Source organism: Macrobrachium rosenbergii, chromosome 31 (assembly GCF_040412425.1).
Source record: "Macrobrachium rosenbergii isolate ZJJX-2024 chromosome 31, ASM4041242v1, whole genome shotgun sequence".
NCBI classification, from domain to species: Eukaryota; Metazoa; Arthropoda; class Malacostraca; order Decapoda; family Palaemonidae; genus Macrobrachium; species Macrobrachium rosenbergii.
This window is the reverse complement of record NC_089771.1, coordinates 7,679,711-7,702,573: the sequence shown is the minus strand read 5'-3', so window position 1 is coordinate 7,702,573 and position 22,863 is coordinate 7,679,711. Positions and strand designations below refer to the sequence as shown.

At 38.0% G+C, this 22,863-nt stretch overlaps 1 protein-coding gene across 1 annotated transcript in view; it reads left to right on the top strand.

Annotated features, from left to right (window-relative positions):
* Positions 1 to 22,863, top strand: part of LOC136855345 (L-fucose kinase-like) — a 111,099-nt gene that overhangs the window by 63,072 nt on the left and 25,164 nt on the right. The window contains 4 exon segments of the mRNA XM_067132258.1: positions 188 to 327; positions 8,377 to 9,167; positions 14,421 to 14,608; positions 21,232 to 21,366. Coding sequence (XP_066988359.1) covers positions 188 to 327; positions 8,377 to 9,167; positions 14,421 to 14,608; positions 21,232 to 21,366 — 1,254 coding nt within the window.

Below are 22,863 nucleotides of genomic sequence, written 5' to 3'. Positions count from 1 at the left end.
CACTGCTCCGAATGACCTATTTAGTCCCAGTGCTTGTCCTCTGGCCTAGACCTGGTATTTCATTCAAATCCTTTAGGCCAGCCCTATGAGAGCTGATAGTCAGCTCAGTGCAGTGGTCTGGTTTATTTTAATAATAAATAAACAGCTTAGACAACACTTTAGGTCGTTCAACTCTTTATCGTTGCAGATGTCGTTGTACTTTGATCTTCTAGCACCTTTGTGCTCTGGGGTTGAAGAAAGTGCGTATTTGAGTGGTTTTTATGGGGCCGGTTATGCTAAGAGTGCCCATTTTAATGCTCACACTGAACAGGAGTCACGAATGGCAAGGTAAGAGTGTAGGGGTGATACTTGCAACCATTTCATTCATGATAATTTAACACTGATGCAGTCTTTGTTTTCTCTGTTAAGAAGTGTGTTGAGTCAGTACTGTACTTGAAAATAACCTTGTTACTGAGATTCACAAGAGTGCAAGGAAAGCAATTTATCAACATTAATTGGTAGGATTATCTGCTCTAAAAATGAGGATATAATTGACCCCAGGTATTCGTTGGGGATATGTACCATTACCCCCGCAAATAGCTAAAATCCGTGAATACATAAAACCCCTCTAAAAACGCTTGTAACTGCCTATTTTGATAGTTCAAAACACCAAAAACCCCTATAAAAATGCTTATACCTGAATATTTTATTAGTTTTATCACAAAAAAAGCATATAGTCATGAAAATATGAAAATACAGTAATTTTTGAATATTTCTCTATGAAAAATACCGCTAATATAGAATTTTCTGTGAATAATGTGTATAAATGTTCCACAGAGAAATTCACGAATCCCAAACCGCGAATAGGTGGGTTTCCACTGTACTGTATTGTATTCATCCAGATCACGAACCATTGCTGTTTTTGGTGCCAAATGATGCTCAGCCAAGCATTTGTATTAAAAGCCACAGCTAAGCCCCACCCAATGCCTACGTCACGACCATGCCTTGAAGCCAACCAGTCGGCAATCATTTTGCAAAGTTGGTTAATCTGTGGTTCATTTCATCTTCATTATCAAAAGTTGTTTTACCGAGCTGAAATAAGTTCTGCTGATAATCAAAAGGAAATGTATTATCCCCTGGAATAAAATAAAAATACATATCTCTAAAAATGGTAAAAAAGTAGGAAAATATAAATTATGTAAGGAGCGTTCCATGGTGCTGCAATGTGGTTTTTCTTAAATTAGCTTCACCTGATGATGGAGGTGACTCAAGGAATGTCTGAGTTCAAATCGGTGCACTTGAATTACAGGGCAGTTATTAAGTACAGTTACCATCTGATATTATCAAGCATGTTCACCATTCTAAATTTAAACACAAAGACTACACAGCTATGCAGAATGGTATTTCATATTGACTTCTGGGAATTTTACTACATTTTATTAGTCGTAAAATTGATTTCATTGCAATCGTTTACACATACGGTGGGATGACAAGTAGTGATTGCACTCAGCAAAACCAGAATAGGTCTGTTTAGCTTAGAGTTACAATGTGATAGGCTATATGAGTCATACAGGATATAATTTGCTGAGATTTTCTTAAGGACATTACTGTATCTCCTTTCAAAATAACAGAATCATAAAAAATTACGTAGACCTATAATGTCCAATGTCTTTTTTGTTGGTTTACGCTGCTTATGACATTTGGATTATAGGCCTGCCTTATATACAGCCATTTTATTGCTGTTCTTGTTTTTGTTGTTGGTGTTGTGGCTCTTGTGTCTTGGAAAACTTTTCACGTGGTGACCTAGCATTGCAGAATGAACATAGACTTATTCACAAAATACTGTTGTAAAGAATTATTTGCTTACTATTGTTAACTGAAATTTAGTAATTTGTTTTAATAAGAAGCAATTGAGATCTTTATGAATACAATCTATTATTCTCTTCTCCTAACACACTAACACACACACACACACACACACACACACACACAGAGAGAGAGAGAGAGAGAGAGAGAGAGAGAGAGAGAGAGAGAGAGAGAGAGAGAGAGAGAGAGAGAGAGAGAGAGAGAGAGAGAGAGTACCCTTTTGTCCAACAGGGTAATCTACAATATTGCCCCCAAAATCAAATGAATCATAGGCTACTCATAGACTGGTGTGGGTCATCTCATACACGCCTTTTCAGCCATAATTTATTTTGATCTTATTTCGTTATGTGTCATATGAAAAGATGTCTTTCTACTAAAGCTCTTATTTTCTTAGAAATGCTACAGCAGCCTTATATTTAATCATTGTAGTACTGTAATTTGTTATCTCTTTTGTAAATATATTTTCCATATAATTTGAGAGCTGTTCAATAGTTGTGTAAGAAGGGGTATGAGACAGCCCTGTTATCGGTCTGTGTGCGCCATCGGCTACATGCTCACAGGTTTCAATTATATTCTCTGTGGTATGAGTGGCACTACAATTACTGTGGCTATCGAAACATGTACACATGTATGTGTATAGTGGGGCCGAAGCTACTATATTAGTTGCAAGCTGATCTATTTTGAACAGACGCAGGAAAGAAAACTATTTGCAGTAAAAAACTGATGTGTAGGCCTATGCCCTGTCATTGTCTCAAAATATAAGAATTTGATGTGTGGCCCTAATCTCACAATGATATTAACATTTGACATGCAGGGTTATGATGAATTAATTCCCTAATATTGGAACTGGCTGTATAAAAGTTTATGCTCCATATCAGGTAATGTGCTCTAAATGGAACCTCTTATGTAGGCAAACACTAATTTAAAAAAAAAAGCAAAATGCGTTTATTTAGGGCTGTGCATGATCAAAAGAAAATAAAAAAAGATGCCTAGACAGAATGATCCAAGATCTTGATAACGATAATATTATATAACATAGTATATATTTTTTAGGAGATAATTGCATACTTCGCAACTCCGGGAACTCAAATCTGTGGTGTCATCATGCACGGAACTGAACATTACCAAACAGAGTCAAATCCGCACTGGTAATTACAGTAAACCCTCCGTATTTGCGGTCTCACGATTCGCGGACTCACCTATTTACGGATTTCTCTGTGGAACATATATACACATTATTTGCGGAAAATTCGCAGTATTTTTCACTGAGAAATATTCACTAATTACTGTATTTTCATATCATTTTCATGACTAAATGCACTTTTTGATAGTGTAGTGGCTTGTTTTGTTCTCAAGGAGTTACCTTCCATGGTCTACCAGATCGCCATGGTGACCAAACTAATATCAAAGAATTCTCTTCCAGTTGGTTTTTTTGGCCAGGTATTGTGTCGTAATGATTAGTATTATAACACGTGATGGAGTATATAACGGACTCAAAGATAAGAGGGCACTTTCCCTTATCTTCAGCGAAGCTGAACCCGTTTTTCCAGTGTCAAAAGAACCTGCAAGAGAGAGAAGTGACTATTGCGCACGTGCATCTGCCCTCGTGTTTACAACCGGTTGTTAAAAGACCAAGGAGCCATTACTCTCTTTTGGTCTATAGCGAACGGTTCACGTTGTTACCAGCGCTCCAAAAAAAAGTTGACTTTTTTCTCTGTTTTCATTATCGAGGATCATGGAAACATCAAAAATAGCAAGATGAGTGCTCAATATTAACTTCCAGTTAAAACAAGTTTTAGTTTTAAACTTTTGGAATTTATAGTTTGAGAGTTAAAGCCGGAACCCAGCTCGTTGATTGCTAGCCTACCTAGTTTCGTAAAGCGTTGATTGCTACCAAGTTTCGTCAAATGAAAATTGTTTTAAATTCTAACTAAATGTTTTAACTAAAAGAAATGTTCCACGACTTATTATTAATATAGAAAATCCTTTCAGATTATACGATGTGTACAATAATCTAGGCAGTAAGTGAGAAATATTCAGACTAAATTAACAGTGGATGTTGTCTGTAGCCTATGTCCTTAGATTACGTATCCTAAGTGGCCTAGCTTAGACGGGGACCCTAGGATCAGGTAATAACAATATCTAGGCAAAGTAAATCGATAGCATAACAATAAGGCTACATATTAGTATAAGTTTTCTCCTTTTATATAAGCCTGTGCACTTAAGCATGAGCTAAATAATCCAGGACTAGCTAGGCATTACCTTATATTAAGTTAAGTGATAAATTTTCATGAAACATCCCATTTTTGGACTAAATTGTTAGCCTAGACTGTGTAACCTAGGACTAGATGAAATAGTAATTAGGACTAGATGAAATTGTAATCTGTGCTGAATGAGATGGTAACCTAGCCTTAAGGCTACATACTAAGGTAGGCTAATTGTGTTTTATGTAACCCATACCCGTAAGTGTGAATTAAATAATCCAGATTAAGCAGTAGCCTAGATTAGAGTAAGTTATAGCCTGGCCATAAGGTTGCACATTAGTGATTACTGTTTTATATAGTTGACCAAATAGCCTAGGATTAGATATAAAAACAACCTGGGTTAGACAAAAAATAGTTGACTAACTATAAGGTTACATAGTAAGTTTTCTGTTTTTATATAGCCTAGCCTATACATCTAAGAGTGATCCCAAACCCAGCATGCTTAGGTGGGCCACTGTAGAACTACATCCTAAAACGTAAGTTTGTGTACAGTTTCTTGCTCCTTGGTATCAAAACCTGAAGAGTATTTGGAATAAAGAATGGGACTTGAAATCTGTAGCTTGACCTTGGACCAGAAATGTTATTTCCTTTGGGGTGTTGGGATTATAAAGTGAGAGCTTAAGCATTTTTTGTCACCTGTCAATTTCTCTGTAAAGCTCCTTGAGGACAAAATAAGTGACTACACTATAAAAAAACAAGTTTTGATGCAGGTAAAACCTATTGTTGGTAGTCGCTGTTGAGCCCTCAAAACCCTCCCACTTCCCTGACGAAAAGGCATGGGATTTGGGCAAGGGATCAGCCTGCATTGACCAACAGAGAGTAATGGCTCCTTGGTCTTTTAATGGCCCGATTGTAAACAAGAGGGCAGATGCGCATTTGCAATAGTCACTTCTCGTTCTTACAGGTTCTTTTGACACTGGAAAAACTGGGTTCAGCTTTGCTGAAGATAAGGGAAAGTGCCCTCTTATCTTTGAGTCCATTATATACTCCATCACGTGTTACAATGTTAATCATTACGACACAATACCTGGCCAAAAAAACCAACTAGAAGAGAATTCTTTGATATTAGTTTGGTCACCATGGGGCTCTGGTAGACCATGGAAGGTAACTCCTTGAGGACTCAAGGGCGACTACCAAAAAGAGGTTTTTCCTACCAAAACCTGTATTTTGTGATAAAACTATTAAAATACTCAGGTATAAGCATTTTTAGAGGGGTTTTAAGTATTCACGGATTTTAGCTATTCGTGGGATGTGTGGTATGCATTCCCCGCAAATACGGGGGTTTCCTGTATATGGACTATTCATTAGTGTGACATCATTCCCCTTTCGAGGGCTAGCCAGTCACTGTCGTGCAGTGGGTGGAGCTTAGCTGTAAAGAACCATGACTTTTACTAAATAAAGGGATGATATCTTGTTCTCTGGCATGAAAATGCCTCTTTAGAGGCATATCCCCAGCCTCTCACTTTCTCCCTCTCCCACCATCTTGGTTAGTGTAAACTCTTTTTTCTTGTCAGTTTCTTTTATCCTTTTTGTGCACTTTCTCTCTCCTGCCAGTAGACAGGAGATAATTCTGTTATGGCTGCATTAATTTTTCCAGTATGAACTGATATTTCATCAAAATTTGGCTTGAAAGTTTAGATTGCATTTGAATTATGGTAATGTCAAAAAAATTATAGATATTCAGTTTTTATATATGTAGTTACTGCAAACATAAAATTAAAAGGTAGATTGCATTGCAAAAGCCTTAGTTTTTTATTAGACCTGTAAATCATTATTGTAAAATAGAGGTAGTTTGAACATAGCCTTAAACTTCAAAAATTCAAAGAGAACTATTTGTAATTCATACTGTATATCTAATTTCAAAATGATTTTATAAATGTTAAGCCTATTAAGTCTGCTTTCATATGCTGTAGAGGTAGTTACAATGACCACTTTGAGTAGCAAGTTGTGTGCACTGTTACTGACAACACTGCCAACTGTGTTACAGTGTACTTTGAGCTAAAAAAGAAAAAAATTAATTTGTATTGTGAATGATACTAATGCACAAGAGAGACCATATTCATATACTCATAGGGAAGATAATGTTCACTCTGAATTCACAAACTTATTGACATATATGACACTGGAAATGAAAAGTAAGTATAACCATAATTTGCATCCATACAACATTTAACATCGTGTTCGAGATCATGGACGGTAGAAGAAGAATCATATGGCATCGCTTTTGAGCATGATTGTAGTTACGTTAAATTATGTAACTACAGTATGTATTGTACACTGTAGTTGGAAGTCTCCATACACAAGAAAAAATACCCACACATGTTTTACTTGGTAAGGCAAAAGCACTTAGGTTGACTGACTTAAGCATTCTCACAGGTTTAGACAGGAAAGTATTGGTTGTGTGCATTCATTTCACCTTCTGATAAACCTAGCAGACTTACCAGATTATTCTGCTAAATTTGCATTTTTTTTTTATTTTTATCAGTCTTGAATGCATCCAGTAAGAAGCAAAATATGAGCTGAAGTCCATTAACCTGAGGTGAACCTGTATGACTGATTGTAAACCATTTTTGTAATGTATGTCCTAGTGCTTTCATGCATTCTTTTGTTGACAGGTAAGCTTGAAGTTCAAAGATTATGCACATATAATGTTTCACCTTTTTCCATTTGAGTTTTCCCAGCACACTTTCCCATATATTTATCTGCTTATTCTTTAATGCTACAGTACTTACTAACATACTTACTAAGGGATCATACACTCTTAAGTTAAGGTTGGCTGGCAGAAATTATAAAGCCATGAAGTACAATCATGTCTGGTACCATTTTAATTAATTTTGAGCTGCTTTCCTTAAGAATGGGAGAGCTGGTGAGTTAGTTGACCTCACGTCTATCTTGAACCCGACAAGTTTGAGTACCCCTATACAGGCGTGATAAAATACACATTAAAATGAATTGGTGGTTCGTGCTAACTGCAGTATAATGTTTTCTAACCACTCTGACAAGAGGACTTATCACCAGTCTCCTAACATGCTCTGAGGCAGTGATCGTGCTAGTAATTATTTTTATTCATCTGAATACTGGAGGAAAGTTATTCGTTGTAATATGATTGGAATTTCGGTACCAAATGCTAAAGTCCAGAGTTTTTTCATAAAGTCTGTTTACTTGTGACTCAGGGCACTCAGATACCCTTCCAGGCAAGTCCATTGGGCTATTATTAAGTTGGAAATTAAGTGAATTATGACAAGAATATCTGCCCTTATTTGTTTTATTTCAAATTGAATTAGGAGTGAGACAGATTCACAACCAGTTTGAGTGGTCAAGTCAGTATAAATGACTTCTCAGCTTAGATTCAGTAGTATTGTCAGCAGAATATACAGTCGCAATAATTTACCAGTAATTTATCAAGCTAACTTTGAAAACTATTGCCACTTCAAATAACAAATGAAGCTTAAAAATTCCACTTTAAGTAGTCAGCAAGAAAAATAAATGCAAGTTAAACTGTATTGGCAAGTTGAAAGATTTCACACACAAACAATCTTTCAAGTCAGTATCTAATTTCAGATGTTTTTAATTGAAAGTGTTTTAATGAAGGCTTTTGACTAACTAATGACTGAGCGATTCCCGACAATCCCCAGGGTCAGTGAATAAAGTATATAAAAGAGTTCATTGAAGATACTGTACATTGTAATAAGTAAACAGTTATGCCTGTGTAATGGTAATAAACATTCAGAATACAGCAATGTAGCTACTTCCCCCAACAAGAAAAACTGCAGTGACCAGAACTGTCTGGCCCATTAGAGTTTTGGGTCATAATATCTTACATAATTGTGATACAGTTGCAAATATGAGAAATTATAATTTGAAATGCAGGCAGTCCCCGGTTATCGGCGGGGTTCCGTTCCCGACGGCGTGACGACAACCGAAAATCGCCGCTAACCGAAAATCGGTGATAATAGCACTGATCCCCGGTTAGCGGTGCCGATAACCAGTTAGCAGCACCGATAACCAGTTAGCGGCGCTGCCGACAAGAGGCGATCAGCGCCATTAACCAGTTATCAGCGCTGATAACCGGTTATCAGCGACAAAATTCTGGTTATCGTCGTCGCTAGACAAGCGCCGTAAAACCGGATCGCCAGTAACCGAGGCTGCCGATAACCGGGGACTGCCTGTACTGAAATTCTAATATTTATATGGTCGTTTGTTGCATCTTTCACTTGTAGTATTAAGCATGTGGCAGTTTTGTAAGTTGGGTACTTTTCCCTTTTAGGCTGCAGATTTGGAAGCTTCTTCATGGACTGAAAGCCCATCACCACTCTCTTGATGGTGTTGCTCATCACTACATTAGCTCAGACTTATCATTTAAGAAGTCCATATGGTCCCTCTTCCCTGCCAAGGATAGTGTATCATTAACTTCAGGTTTATATGTAGAGGGTACAGTTAATACTAGAGAAGTAAGGATTGCAGATTCCTGGATTGGGAAAGACTTGACTGTAAACTGTAGCACTGCCTGTTCCCTTTCTGGATTTCACCTTCCCGAAGAGAATGGAACATTAGACTTTTCAGATGAGTTGATTTGGCAGTGCTATCCTCGGAATGAAAATTCTGTTGTTGTCTGTTATGGAGAGAATGACATACTCACTAGATATTATGGAGAAGCTGGTGTAACAGTATTCAACAAAGTTTTCAGTTTATTTGCTGAAAGGACCCATGTTAGACCGACAGATATCTGGCCAAACACCAACAAGCAGTATTGTACACTGTTAAATGCAAAACTGTATTGTCCAGACCTTTCTCTAAAAGAGCAGGTAGCTATGCTTACATGTATGAAAGATGCTGTCACTGATGATAAGAGTCAACGGCATTGGTTATCCAAGATTGAAGACTGGAGAAGCATGGCACGTGTCTCATTGTATGAAGCTACGAAAACATGCAACATCTTCAAGCTAATGACAAACCGAGAGACGGTGCACCTTGCAACCGTCAAACAGTTCATCCATGCAACCTCTGATGAAGTTGGAGGAAAATCACTGCTTCCATTGTTTCACTATGTTGCTTCAAGTAAGTAAAATCAACCAGCTTTTTAAAGTTTTTTTATATGTCATTCTGGTTTGTATTAATTCATCCCAAGGGCATGTAATGCTTTTGGAATTCTTAGTACTGTAATGAGTAATGCATCCCAGTTTTACTATTATTTCTGTTAAGTGCTTCTTTTACATTTCCCTTCATTAAATTTAACTCTCTTTAGTTTTTGCAAAATGCCAAGATGAGTGTTTAGACATACTGTGTAGCCTGTTTCTGAAGGACCCATTATTCCTAGTAAAGGGTAACCTTCAGAAAGTAGGGTTTATTCCATCCATGACCCTTCAAACCAATGCAGACTTGCTTCTTATTGTATTTTTCAAACTTATATTTAAGACATTGATTTTAGTCTGTCGTTCTTTTGGAAGTTGCTTACCATTTATTGAGCTCCACTTTTTTTGAAACCCTACTGTCCAGAAGCTATCAAATACAATTCAGGGAGCTGACAGATTAACCCTTATGGTACTCTACAAAGCAAGTTTCTTATCTAATTTAGACTATTGGACCAAATATATGGCACAGGGTCAGACTCAACATTAAAAAACTTGAATCCAATTCACAGTGGAGGACTCAGAATCTGCACAGGAGTATTAAAGTCCTCCCTAAATAAGTCTGAGTTAGAAGCGGTGAAGCACCTCACTCTTCATCGTGACTTAGAACCTCACACAATGCAGTAGATATTTAGACTAGTGACTCACCAACTAATGAGCTTTTCATTCAGAGACAATTTTATAAAGAAATATTTGACACCATTCCAAATTAGAGTTGACAGAATTTTTGATTCAACAGATGTAAACATGACAGTTCTTACAGCACTAGATTTCCCACTTTCTTCTTTGGATTATGTATAAATTATGTGTATATGTACATTTACACCATCTCTCCAGAAGTTATACATACCCTGAACATCATACGCAACAAACAGTAGAACATATGACATAAAGGCCCTTATATATTATCTATACTGTCAGATGCAAACCTTCCTCTGTTGTAGGATTTGATAGTGTCAAGCCACTTTCCTTTACACAATAATGTACTTATCTCTTTTCACAGCAAAACTGCCTTGCAACATTGTCAGCAGTTAATATTATTAAAAACAAGCCACCACAGAAATCTGTCATTTTCAGTAACTGGTAGTGCTTTAGAATCCACTGAGAAATATTGTACTGATAATCCCTTTGCTCAACAAATTAGGTTTTCATTCCACAAATGTGTGAAACTAGTATAGGTGCTGGAAAATGTTGGGCCCTTGCACATATACACAGTGAAGATACTGATAAAGCAGTCAAAGCTCCAATCACTGCAACTAGATCAAATATACCTTTGCTCCTACACAAGTACAAACTTTCAGTCTTTACACAGGATTTAGCTTGCAAATGCGAGCTGGAACAGCCGTTTAACTTTCAAACAAGGTTGTCAACTACGTCAGTAGGGTGAAGCCCCACCCACTCGTCAGTCTGCACTCCACTTTGCTTTTGGCTGCAGTCGTGTACAGATGTCTACTGCACTCTGTGCCCAACTGCCGTTTGCTTTCTATATTTGTTTTTTTTTTTTTTTTTTTACATATATGTTGATTGTGTTATCCTGCCTGCTGTTACCACTCCTTAGGGAGTGGTTTCCCCTTCACTGACTCCTGCTGCTTCATCAGCAGTCAACGAAGGGGAGAAGATGACCAGCCTGGTTCCTCTCCAGCAGTTTCTTTTCGCTTGGAGTAGTTGTTATCGGGAGGACTCTCCTTCTCAGGTTTTTTTGCTCAGTTGTTTCAGCAAAGATTGCCCTTCCTAACTCAACTTTTGTTCCAGGTCTTGTGGAGCCCAAGGGGCTTAATGAGTTGTGGCCCTCCCTAGGCCTCTCAGGAAAGCTGAGTGTCTCTAGTTTAATCCATCACTTGAAGGTGGTAAAAGGCCTTCCTGTCACTGCATCATCTGTAACCACGATGACTTTGATGGTTAAGGTATCCACCAGCTAGAGGGCCACCACTACGGCTCTAGTGACACCACATGTCCCGTGGCTGATGTGCTCACAGGTGTTACCATTTACTTTGTCTTTCCTTGGTGACGTCTTCCTCACACTCTGCTGTTGAAGGCTGGCCTAAGCAAGAAGAAGTCAAGGAAGAGGAATAGGAAGTTGTCATCATCATCTTTGCCTTCATTGTTGAGTGCTGTCACCTTCTCCCCTCCATCTTCCAAAGACAGCAAGCAGAGGAAGAAGAGGGTTGCCTCTCCCATCTGCAAGAAGTCCTGTAGGGCTCTTAGCAGTCAGCTTTCCCTCACAGAGAAGGCTACCTGGTCTCTTGCTAGCAGTACCCTGAGCAGTGCTGCTTCTATTGCTGAGCGCATGGGTAACAGCATTGCTCCTCCCCTGTTGGGCCTCCATGGTGAGAGGGACCTCATCCTGGATGGAATTGATATTAATCATTTTGTGACAACTCATTCTAACATCCCTACAACTTCTGGCATGGCCATGGACTGCTCTCTGGAAACCTCAGTTTACCAAAATCAAGGTGGTATAGTCAACCCCCAGTATTCGCGGGGGTTGCATAAAATCTGCGAACACCTAAAATCCCTCTAAAAACACTTATAACTGCCTGTTTTGATAGTTCAAAACACCAAAAAACCCTCTAAAAATGGTTATACCTGAATATTTTAATAGTGTTATCACAAAAAGTGCATTTAGTCACAAATATATGAAAATACAGTAATTTTTAATATTTCTCTATGAAAAATACTGCAAATAGGCAAATTTTCTGCAAATAATGTGTATATATATATGTTCTACAGAAAAATCCGCAAATAGGGGAAGCCGCAAATCCAGAACCGCGAATAGGCGGGGTCCACTGTATATAAAAGATCATGGTGTATAAAAGATCATAATAAAACTAATAAATTTCTTGTTGATTTCATTAAAAATGCTGCTGATATAACAGTGGGTAAGTCTCCTATGTAAAGACCGAAGGTTTGTATTTTTCTAGGAACAAATAGCATATTTTTAAAGCAATTTATTTTTCCTGACATACAAACCTGAAGGATTTTACATTTAAGGCCCATCTCAACCACCCCTCATTCTGATACCTGGGCTGAAAGGCAAAGTGGAGTGCAGTAGTTGAACGACCTTGTTTGAAAGTTAAATGGTCCTTCCAGCCCGCGTTCACATGCTAAATCCGAAGTAAAGACCTTCAGGTTTGTATGTTAGGAAAAATACAAATTACTTTAAAAATTTGCTATATTCTTGTCATTTCTGTTTCAAAAAATGAATCTGGCAATAACAAACTATAAAACTAATTAAATCAGCTTTTGGATTGTGGTATTCTTTATTAAGAAAAAAGCTACATTGAAGTATGTAATATTATTCTAATTTCGAATAGCCCACCTTTGTCTCACCCATGGGTATTGACAAATAGCCCACATTCTTGAATGCAGAGAATGCAGAATAACTCTTACCATCAAACATGATCTTTCATCATTGTCACATTCAAGCCAACTACCTACATATTAGAAACAAAGTCTCATAAAAGTTTTGTGGAGTTGTAATATATTAAAAAAGATCTTTTATAAAATCATCAAGAGCAAAACCATTGTACCAACCCTGTGAGAATTGAGAATGTAGTCTGTGGAGTGATTAAACCATTTGTTAGGCAGTAATACCTCACATTATGTCGTTAGTTTGTTCCAAGACATGCAACTTATGTAAAAAAAAAAATGCCAGATAAGCCTATCAAAAGTTATCTAGACTACAGTACAATTAGCCATTCAGTAGTTACAAAAATTTTGCTGTCTTTTTATTACAGTAAATGTACCATATTAATTATAAAGGAAAAACCAAATAAAATTACATTTATGTAGCACTGTACTGTACCTACCTGATGGATAATGTCGATGTGCTCAGTGGACTGCAAGAGAGAACAGGCTAAGCTAGCATGAATGTTTTCACTGTTTGCGTGGGGTTTTATGAGAGCAATCGTATTTTCCTTTCTTAGCACTAGTATTAGAATCTCTTAGAAGCCATGACATTAATTATTCAATGCCGATAAGACATTGCACATACAATAACATGCACACAGGCTCACATTTGAATTTACTACAAGAACAAATGCGAGCACATTGCCAGAGGTTGGAACTAGAATATCATGTAGTGTACTATGACAATTTCTATTTTATATTTTGGAGCTTTTAAAGAGTTTTATTCTGTGCAAATATTATATCAGTGTATGGGTATATTTTTTTTATGTTTTAACATTTGTCTTCGTGTGATGTGGGACATTTCTATTTATTTTTGTATTTTTATGCTGATAGCTGAACACTGGAATTACTTGTATACAACTGTAAGGTATGTATAGCCAAATGTCATGCAAACGAGACAGTATTTTTTAAGCTTTTAAATGATTTTATATGGCACATCTCATTGCTCTAATTATTTTAAATATTTTTACATTGTTTTTATGTGATCTGGCACTTTTTTTATTGACTTTGTTTTTCCCTTCAATTTTTAACAAAAGCTGCCATAACATCAAAAACCCCCTATTTCAAAATGACTTGTTAAGTGTAGGCATTGCCGTAATAATAAAGATAGAAAGGTATCCAAGGGACAACCTCGTTCTCGTAGACTTGATGAAAAATGTATGGCTTGTTCCTTCTGGGGTAATCCCTTCAAAAGGGGGGAAAAAGGCATATGATTTAACATGTCTATTAATTTTATTTGTATGATTCATGGAGGATATTCTGTGATGTTTGCTTATACGTACATTTGATTTAATTTATTTTATACATCTTATTCCCTTCAAAGGGTGGGGGAGGGGCTCCAGAAGGCACCTCCCATCCAGTTTTCAATAAGTATCTTCGATGAGGTCTGCTTGCCTTGCTGATGGTCACGTGGTTAATGTGCTGATGGCATCGAGCAGTTTTAGTTTCCCTGTCCAAGCACTTTAGCAAATTGAGAGGATGACCACCTTTAAAGTGTGAACACGCTTTAATCTTAATGTTTTTATTTTTCAATTACTCTAAAAAAAATCACATCTTTAAATGTCATCATCTGTAAACCGAGTCTTTTGTAATTATGGTAAGTTTTGGATTTACATGTTTTTCTTTTGGTGGAGGAAACAACTTATTCTTACCAAAAGTAGCATCTCACGAGTGTCAGGATTTGTTTTATTTGTAACACTTGTTTTAATGCGTAGATAAATAAAATTTTACTCTTTTAAAGTTATTTTTAACTGCACCGCAAAAACTTTTTCAGGAGACCGCAGATATGTAACTGAAGTTATAAATGCTATACGTGGAGAGTTAAGAGTTCCTCGTGCCTCCACATCTCGCCTTCTGGCAAATGCAGCTGACCTTTTAGGCTGTATGGCAGCTGGGAAAGGAGGCTTACGTAGTGGACCAGCTGGTAATCCACAATGGAAAAATGCCCTTGTGAAGTTAAAGGTATGAAATTTAAGAGAAGAAATGTTCCTATTGATGTGGTCCATTTTACTGTTGGTAAAGATTTTAATGTATGTTTATGTTACCTGTGTTTTTTCCAATCAGTTCAGTCAATGCAAATCACTCTTGTAGATACGATGTATGTACAGTAGACTGGTTTGGAAGACACAATATAGTTTTTCATGAAGGTGCATGCTGCCAACAGCACTGGTGAGCTCTAAAATGTGTATTACCACCCTTCATTGTGATTTTTGTAGCACATCAGGCTATATAGAGGTACAGATAACCTTTTTGGCTTACTGGGCATTTGAACTGTTCATGGGCAGTTCGATCCACACTGACATAACGATACTATGGAAGAACTAGGCGATTTGCTGTGGATGGAAACTCAATAGTACTTAGTATTTCTCTTAACCACAAAACCTTCAGGAATGTAAAAGTGAATACTCTGGGTATTACTTCCTGGTGTCCACATGCCAGATGTCATACATATGATTCTGGATACATATTTAGCCATCTGGTTTGTCAGTGAAAGTAATTCCTTCTGCCTGATATGCATTTGTAGAGATAGAATCTTTAAAATGGAAAAGTTTTATTTTATCATCTTAAGTTAGTAAATGAAGCAACTAATTCCAGCTTATTGTGGAAGATTTTCTCAGTTGTTATTAGGAATTTCAGACATTGTAAATAATTAAAGTTTTGAGAACATTTGAATGCACTCACAAAAGTTGTGGTAAAAAAAATTTTAAACACGCTTTTATTAAAATGCACAAAAAAGTAAAAAATAATTTTTTGAGACATACCAGGATTATCTTACAAATGCTACAAGAAATTTAAAAAAATCTTGTAGCATTTTCTTCTATGTTTGTCACCCATACCTTTATTTTTGTAGACATGATTAATTGTAAGAAAATCCTGGTATGTCTCAAAAAATAATTTTTTACTTTTTAGTGCATTTCAATAAGTGTTTAAAAAATTTTAAATTTTTATTTCATACTTTTTAGTCTTGACAGAAATTCTAACTGATTTATGATTGCAGCCAACGAAATTGAACGTGATATTCTATAATAGCCTGTCAAGTCAAAGAAGGTATGAACAATCCATAGAGTTATTAACTTATTCCACCGAGTCAAAGAAGGCATGAAAAATCCGAAGAGTTATTCACTTCATACAAATCATGAGATACTGGGAGAGGTCACTGTAGGGTCACTAGAGGTCACTGCTGACTTACTGATCGTATTGTCACCAGGATTGAGTAGCCATGCAAAATTTCAAGTCCATCGGACAAAGGAACAGGTAAAAAATTGAGTTACAAGATTTGACCCAAACAGACAAACAAACAAAAGAGAAAAAAGCAAGCTAAATAAAAGCGTATAATAAGGATTGTATTTTAATGCCTTACTACTTGAGTTTCAAAAACACTTGGGCAGCTTGGGAATGTATGCTCAAGTTCAAATGAACCCTTTCACCTCATCCGTAATATTTTTAATATACCTACATGCTTAAAATTTACAATCTTGATGTGGAACTTGATTTTTTGAACATAAAATAATCAGCAAAAAGACCAAATATAAACAAATGCACTCTATATGAAAAGTATTACAGGTAAGCAGAAAATATCCTCAAGTACTCAGTGTCTTTCATTTCATTCAAATGCATCTTGTGCCAAATGTGGAATTGTCATTAGTTATGGATGAATTTGGCTGCATTAAGACCAGGCCAGTGGATACATTTCTACATGTTGGGCTTCTACTCCTTCAGAGGTAGCCAGTATTGGTAGGCCTCACAAAGGAAGCATAATGATGTGTCATCTTTGGAGAGCACATCATCTTAATAAACAGAGGGAGAGGTAACTGTGAAGCCTTCTGTGGAGAGGCAATTCCAGTGAAGGAACATCACTGCAGGCATGGTCAGTGAGTCTGAAGGTCTCACTTTCTCACTGAGGCAGCCGACTTTTTTGACCAGTTGGTGAATACAGGCAAACCTTCAGATGCATCGGTTGTAGCTTTAGAGTTACAAAGCCTCCTAAATATGCATCTATAGTCCAGTGGAATTATCAAGGCTGAAAGTGAAATGGGAGGAGCTTCAATGAATTATTCATGAGATAGACCTGTCAGTATTGCACTGCATAATAATCCAAGCATTGGAAATCGTGTTACTACTCTCAGGTGGTAGCAGACAGGTTTTTCTTGAAAGGTGATAAACAATGTTTGTCTGTTTAATTTATCATCTAGTGATCATTTCGCTGTTAGGAACTGTACATCTTTAGTAAATGAGTTCCTTGCTCAATTATCCTTTTAGTTAGTTGTGTAATCACTGACCAACAAGATCACCAATCCCCCATTGTTAAAGGTTTCAGTGTAGATATGTTAAATACAAAGGAAACAATTTTTATGATAATTTTTAATTACAGTGCCACTGAAGCGTAACAGTTTAGGGTGGCTTCCCTCCCAGAGAATAAAAATGTTCATTAAGTAAAGAATATTTATGTGTAGCTTACATGATATCATAGAAACAACTCACATATAGCTTATAGTGTACAGCACTTCTGTATAAAATAATTAATAGCCTAACCTAATCATTATTTTATAATCATTAAATTTAAAATATTAATTTACTCATTCAATTTCAGAGATATCTAAAAATTAATTACTTCTAAATCTATGTACAGTATGGCACTGTACTTATTTTTTTTAGCTTATACATACAAGGTAAAATCTCTCTCTCTCTCTCTCTCTCTCTCTCTCTCTCTCTCTCTCTACTGTATGTAATACAGTTATATAGTGTTCATAAATGTATTTTTGAAATGAACCTTACCTCTCCATTATCCAGCTTTTACTTCTGCACCAGAGGGAGTTCGACAGATTGCAAAAGAAAAATGAAAACACTCGTTTTTCTGTGATTATCTGTTTTCTATCCATCTACTTCCCCCATTCCTTGCCAAGGGACAAACACTCGTAGCTGGTCAGTCTACTTCTGTTGCCAGTTTCAATAGGAGGTAGACAAGAGTAGTAAATGCACCCAGTTTTTGTTGACAAAATTGGTTTGTTTTTGGCTTTTCTCTGATTTTATTTTGAATGTTTGATTGGTAAAAACTATAAGGCAAGAGTTGCCGCAATAGGCATATTCCAGTTTTATTGACCTTCATGAGATGTGTGTACTGCGGAGGGAAGGAGTATGATTGGAATAACCCATGTGAATCATAGTGTAATGAAGTCATGTGGAAATGGATTGTGAGCGAAGAGAGCTCATCACTTTGTATAAACAACTAAAGACAAGAGGGTAGGTCTTGCAAGACTTGTGTTAAAGGGGTGCACATTTTGTCTGCTTCCCCTTTTAGTAACTGGATAGGTCCTCTGCTGCTTCTCTTTGATTACTCCAACTAAGCTTTCCATCAATTCATGTCATTAGATTTGATAGGATTAAGTCATATTTCATGGCCATGTGGCATAAGCTCGCAGGATTTTTTTCCTGCGCAACCCTCCCGAGAGTCTTGTTAAGGTCGGGTATATCCCTACATTGGAGGAAGGGTCATTGCCCCAGCTTTTGGCTCATCTTCTCATTGGCACATCCTGTCTTGCTCCCTCTGAGCCTCGAGTAATAGGGAGGCGGGACACATCAGAAAGCAGTGCTGATCTGTGCCTGTTGTGTCCTTCCTCTGTTTGGTCTGGCACCAGTTCCAGCATTAGTGGCACCAGTTCTGGGGCCAGAACCTGTTCTCTGATAGGATCGCTTGGGAGAGAATAAGAGGAGTTGCCCGGCATTTTTCCCTCGTTTAATTTCAACCGTACTGGGATTGGCATGTTAAGAGTGGTGCTTTGACTTATCTGGCAATGTTTAAGCGAGTTTCACTGCTTCTGCTGGAAAAAGTTTCCTTTTGCTTTTCAGGATAGTTTCATGCAAATGAATCCTCTCTATCTGAGGATCATTCACTTACAAAACTATTAAGAAGTCTAGACTTTCTTCGATTTTCCTGTGCATTGTGGCTTTCTTCGGCCAGCACAGTTGTGCGCCCCGCAGTTTTGATGTACCGGTTGCCTGCGCCTAGTGCAGTTTTTCATATTTGGCTGCAATGCTGTGCCCCTAGGTGCCTCTCTCCTGTACATTGTGCCCTTCAGGTTTTCCCCCCTCAGTCCGTAGGTTCTCTAGTTGCCGTTCTTGTGTGCCTGTGCCACTACTGCCTGTACAACTATTGTCTGTGCAATTATTGTCTGTGTGATTATCGTATGCGGGACTATCACCTGTGCGCCTATCGCCTGCGCACTATCACCTGTGCACCCCTTACCTGCCAATAGAGAATTTGGTAAAACTTGTTTTGGCTACTTTTTCAGTAGGCCTTTAGTAGTATCTCAACATTCTGTTATGGGAATTTGGACTTCCTTTCCAGTTGCAGGATTATCTTCTGTAAGCAGTTGGTTGGTTTCACTTCCCTGGTGGTTGAGGAACTTTCTCGTTATCATGAGGTTTTTCCTCATGCCATATTTATACCACAAGTAGGCTTACAAAATTTTAGGCAATTTTTGGTTGGCTGTTAAAAAAAGGGGAGATCTTCCTGTTGGCTGAGAGCAAAACTATTCATCCAGGACAGTCTGGTTGACTGATGAAGGCATTGAGTGGCTGGTGCCTAGTCCCAGGAGTTCTGACTGTAGGGCATGCTGCTTGAAGTAGCGAGCAACCAAAGGATTATCCCTGAGGTGAGCCTTGCCATTCTCCTAACAGTGGGGAAGAGAAGGGTCTCCTGGGTCATGTCCAGCAAAAGTTTCCATCAATTCATGGCAAGGGGCTCCTTATAGCGGAGGCAGCGATGGTTGATGTCACCATCCAGGATTTTTATACACCTTACAATCTTGTGACGTTGGGAGCCACTGCCATGTTCCCTCATGTAGTGGTGGTGGGCCTACCTTTTCATGTAGGTGGACGGTGATCCTCTTGGAGAGTCAAGCTGTGATTGCTAGAAATGATCCCATGAAGGAGAGGAGTGGTTTAACATATATCATGCCCTGAGAATGGATGCTGCCATTCCTACATTGGTATGACTAAGACTCAGCTCTCCAAGAGGATTGCCATCCACCTGCATAAAGCATGTGGTCTACCAGCACTACATGAGGGAATACAGCCGGGCCCCCGACAGCAGCAGATCGTAAGGAGCACAAAAAAAAAATCCTTGATGGCAACACTGACCATTGCTGCCTCAGGTATAAGAAGGCCTTCACCATCCACCGATGGAAACCATTGCTGAAGGTGACCCAGGAGACCTTTTTTCTCCCTACCACCATCAGGAGAACGGTAAGGTGCGCCCTTGGGATAATCCTTCAGCTGCCTGATACTTAAGGCAGCATGCCCTAAGAGTGGAATTCTCAGGACCTGGTGCCAGCCAATCAGTGCCTTTGAAAGTCAGCCAAACTCTCCGGGATGAATCATTCTGCTCCCATCCAATAGGAAGAGCCTATCCAGATTTGACAGCTGACCGAAAATCAACTGAAATTTCTGTCAGCCAGGTTGCAGGAATAAATATGCTTAAATTGTACCCCTAGCTTCATTCATATTTCAGTAAATGGTAGAGAGAACTATTGAAATGTAAAAGAACAAATGAACTTTGGACATCTGTTATACATTTACCTACTGCTACAAAGAAACTTATTTGTGAGATTGAGAAACTGCAATGTAAGCTCAACAGCATCCAGGAGGTCATTCTTTTTAATTAAATTATTATCATTGTTACTGTTATTATTATTATTATTATTATTATTATTATTATTATTATTTGCAGGGAGTAGACCTTCTTTGAATTCCAATATTCGTACTTGTCTAAATTGGGATATTTGTCAAAGATTATGTTTGCTTATATCTTGTATATTATGTAGTCTACTCAACAAGCAGGCTGAGCCAGAAAAACGAATCATCAGGAGAAATGAAAAAACCCTGTATAAGATCAATTTGTTGAAAACTGCCATTACTTTCAACAAAATATTATTATAATTGATATTTAGGAATAATGCCCTCTCATATACATGCCTCATTAGAATAATGGCTGAATCAGCACAGTTTAATTTATAGCAATCTTTTTTGTATTTTTCTCCATTTTCGAGATAAATGTTACATAATGACTTGGGGACAATTTTATTTTTCAATTCTTAATGCGCAGTTATTAATATAAATACAGAAATCGGAAATATGGCTGTTAACATTTCACTTCAGTTAACAGTTAACACAGCATGATCTCAAGGAAAGTGCGAGGTGTGTCAGTATTATTTGTTTTTATCCTCAACAATTATAGCATAGTAAAAATGTTTATTGTAAGATAAACTGACTACACAGGCAGTCCCCGGTTATCGGTGGGGTTCCATTCCCAACAGCGTGACGATGACCAAAAATTGCCGATAACCGAAAATTGGCAATGATAGCACTGATTCCTGGCTATCGGCGCTGATAATTGGTTATTGGCTCGGCGCCGGTGATCAGCGCCGCCGATAGCTGACAATCAGCGCCGATAACCGGTTATCAGTGATGATAACTGGGAATCAGTGTCGAAAACCGGATCGCTAATAACCGATGCTGCCAATAACCGAGGACTGCCTGTACATATGTGTGTGTATTTCAGCTTATAATATTTGTACCTATTATAGGCTGGGAATCAGAGCGAAGCAGTAGACCAGATGATCAGCATATGTCAAGACTGGATTTCATTAGATCATCCTGACTATCTCATCAGGGCTGCAAGGCACCTGGAACGAGCATCGCAGATAGTCATCAGTCGTGAAGTAAGTTGTACTTCTTTATTTTTGTGCTGTCACAGTTCTCATTATAGTTTTTCTTTTGACATAATTTGCAAAATGCTTTTGTTTTCAAATAAGTAAGGCTACTAGCCTCATGGAAATATTTTGCCTTTTCAGAAATGTGAATAAATATGGTATTTTCATTATAAAATAAGTTTTTAAATATACTTACCTGGTAGTTACATATATATAGCTTTATCCCTTGATTCGTGTGGCACGCAGAAATTCAAAATTCGGCAATCGCCGATAGATGGTCAGGTGGCCATACCCTGAGCGCCCCTCTACCAGGTAACTACTGAACCATTCCCAATTGTCCTCAGAAATTCCATGCCCCTGTTCTCAGGGGAGGAGGAGGGACCTTTTATATATGTAACTACAGGTAAGTATATTTAAAAAACTTATTTTATAATGAAAATACCATTTTTAAATATCTAACTTCCTAGTAGTTACATATATATATTGATTGACACCATTGGTGGTGGGTTAGAGAACCAAAACACCGTTGGGAATTGGTATAATTACTAAACACTAAAAATTAGCTGTAAACATACTCTGGTTCTTACTCTGATAAAGGAAGCTGGCTTCATAATTATCCTGCCTCATTCGCCTTCATTCCTGAGAGACCCAGCGACCCATCAGGGGGCTGTAGAAAGTCTCTATGGGGGCTGTCACACGGTCCTCGACCTTAACATGACTAGACCACCACCCTCTTTATCCTGTATAGCCATGGACAAAGAGCTGACCACCTGGACCCACTAAAATCACTAAATAAACACACTCCATAAACCTAACTTAGACTTGCAACCCCAGACTGTGGAAGGTTGCAACAACCTTCAGACAACCTGTGAGTTCAAATCAAAAAAGGCAAGGGTATAATACAAAAAAAAAGGTTATAGGGTAGAGGCAGTAGTGCCCTCTCCAACTTCTGGCGCGGAGGCAACGTACGGACAGGGAACAGCAATCCTCATATTGGGTCTGTACTTCTTTCAGGTAACAATCTGCGAAGATAGATTTTGCTTCGCCAAAAAAGTCGCTTCCAAAATCGATTTCATAGACCTGTTGTGTCTATAAGCCATCAGTTCGCCACAGCTCTTACCTAGTGCGCTTTGACTTTGAGGATTGGAAAGCTTTTCTCGTCACATTCTGGGTGAGCTTCCTTATTAAGTCCTTGATAAAAACGCCAGTGCATTCTTTGATAAGGGTGCTTGAAGGTTTCTTCACTGAGCACCAGAGGTGATCTGTCTGACCTCTCATGTTTCTGGTCCTTTGTAGATAAAATTTTAGGGCCCCTAACTGGACAAAGGCCTCTCTCTTTTTCCTGTCCTACTAAATGAGACAGCCCTGGTATGGAAAAAGATCTGGGCCATGGTTGGAGAAGAGGTTCTCGTTTTTAGCGAGAAAACCAAGTTGAAGTGAGCATACTGCATTTTCCCCATTGAAGCCTACTTTCTTGCTAAAGGCTTGTAGTTCTCTCTACCCTCT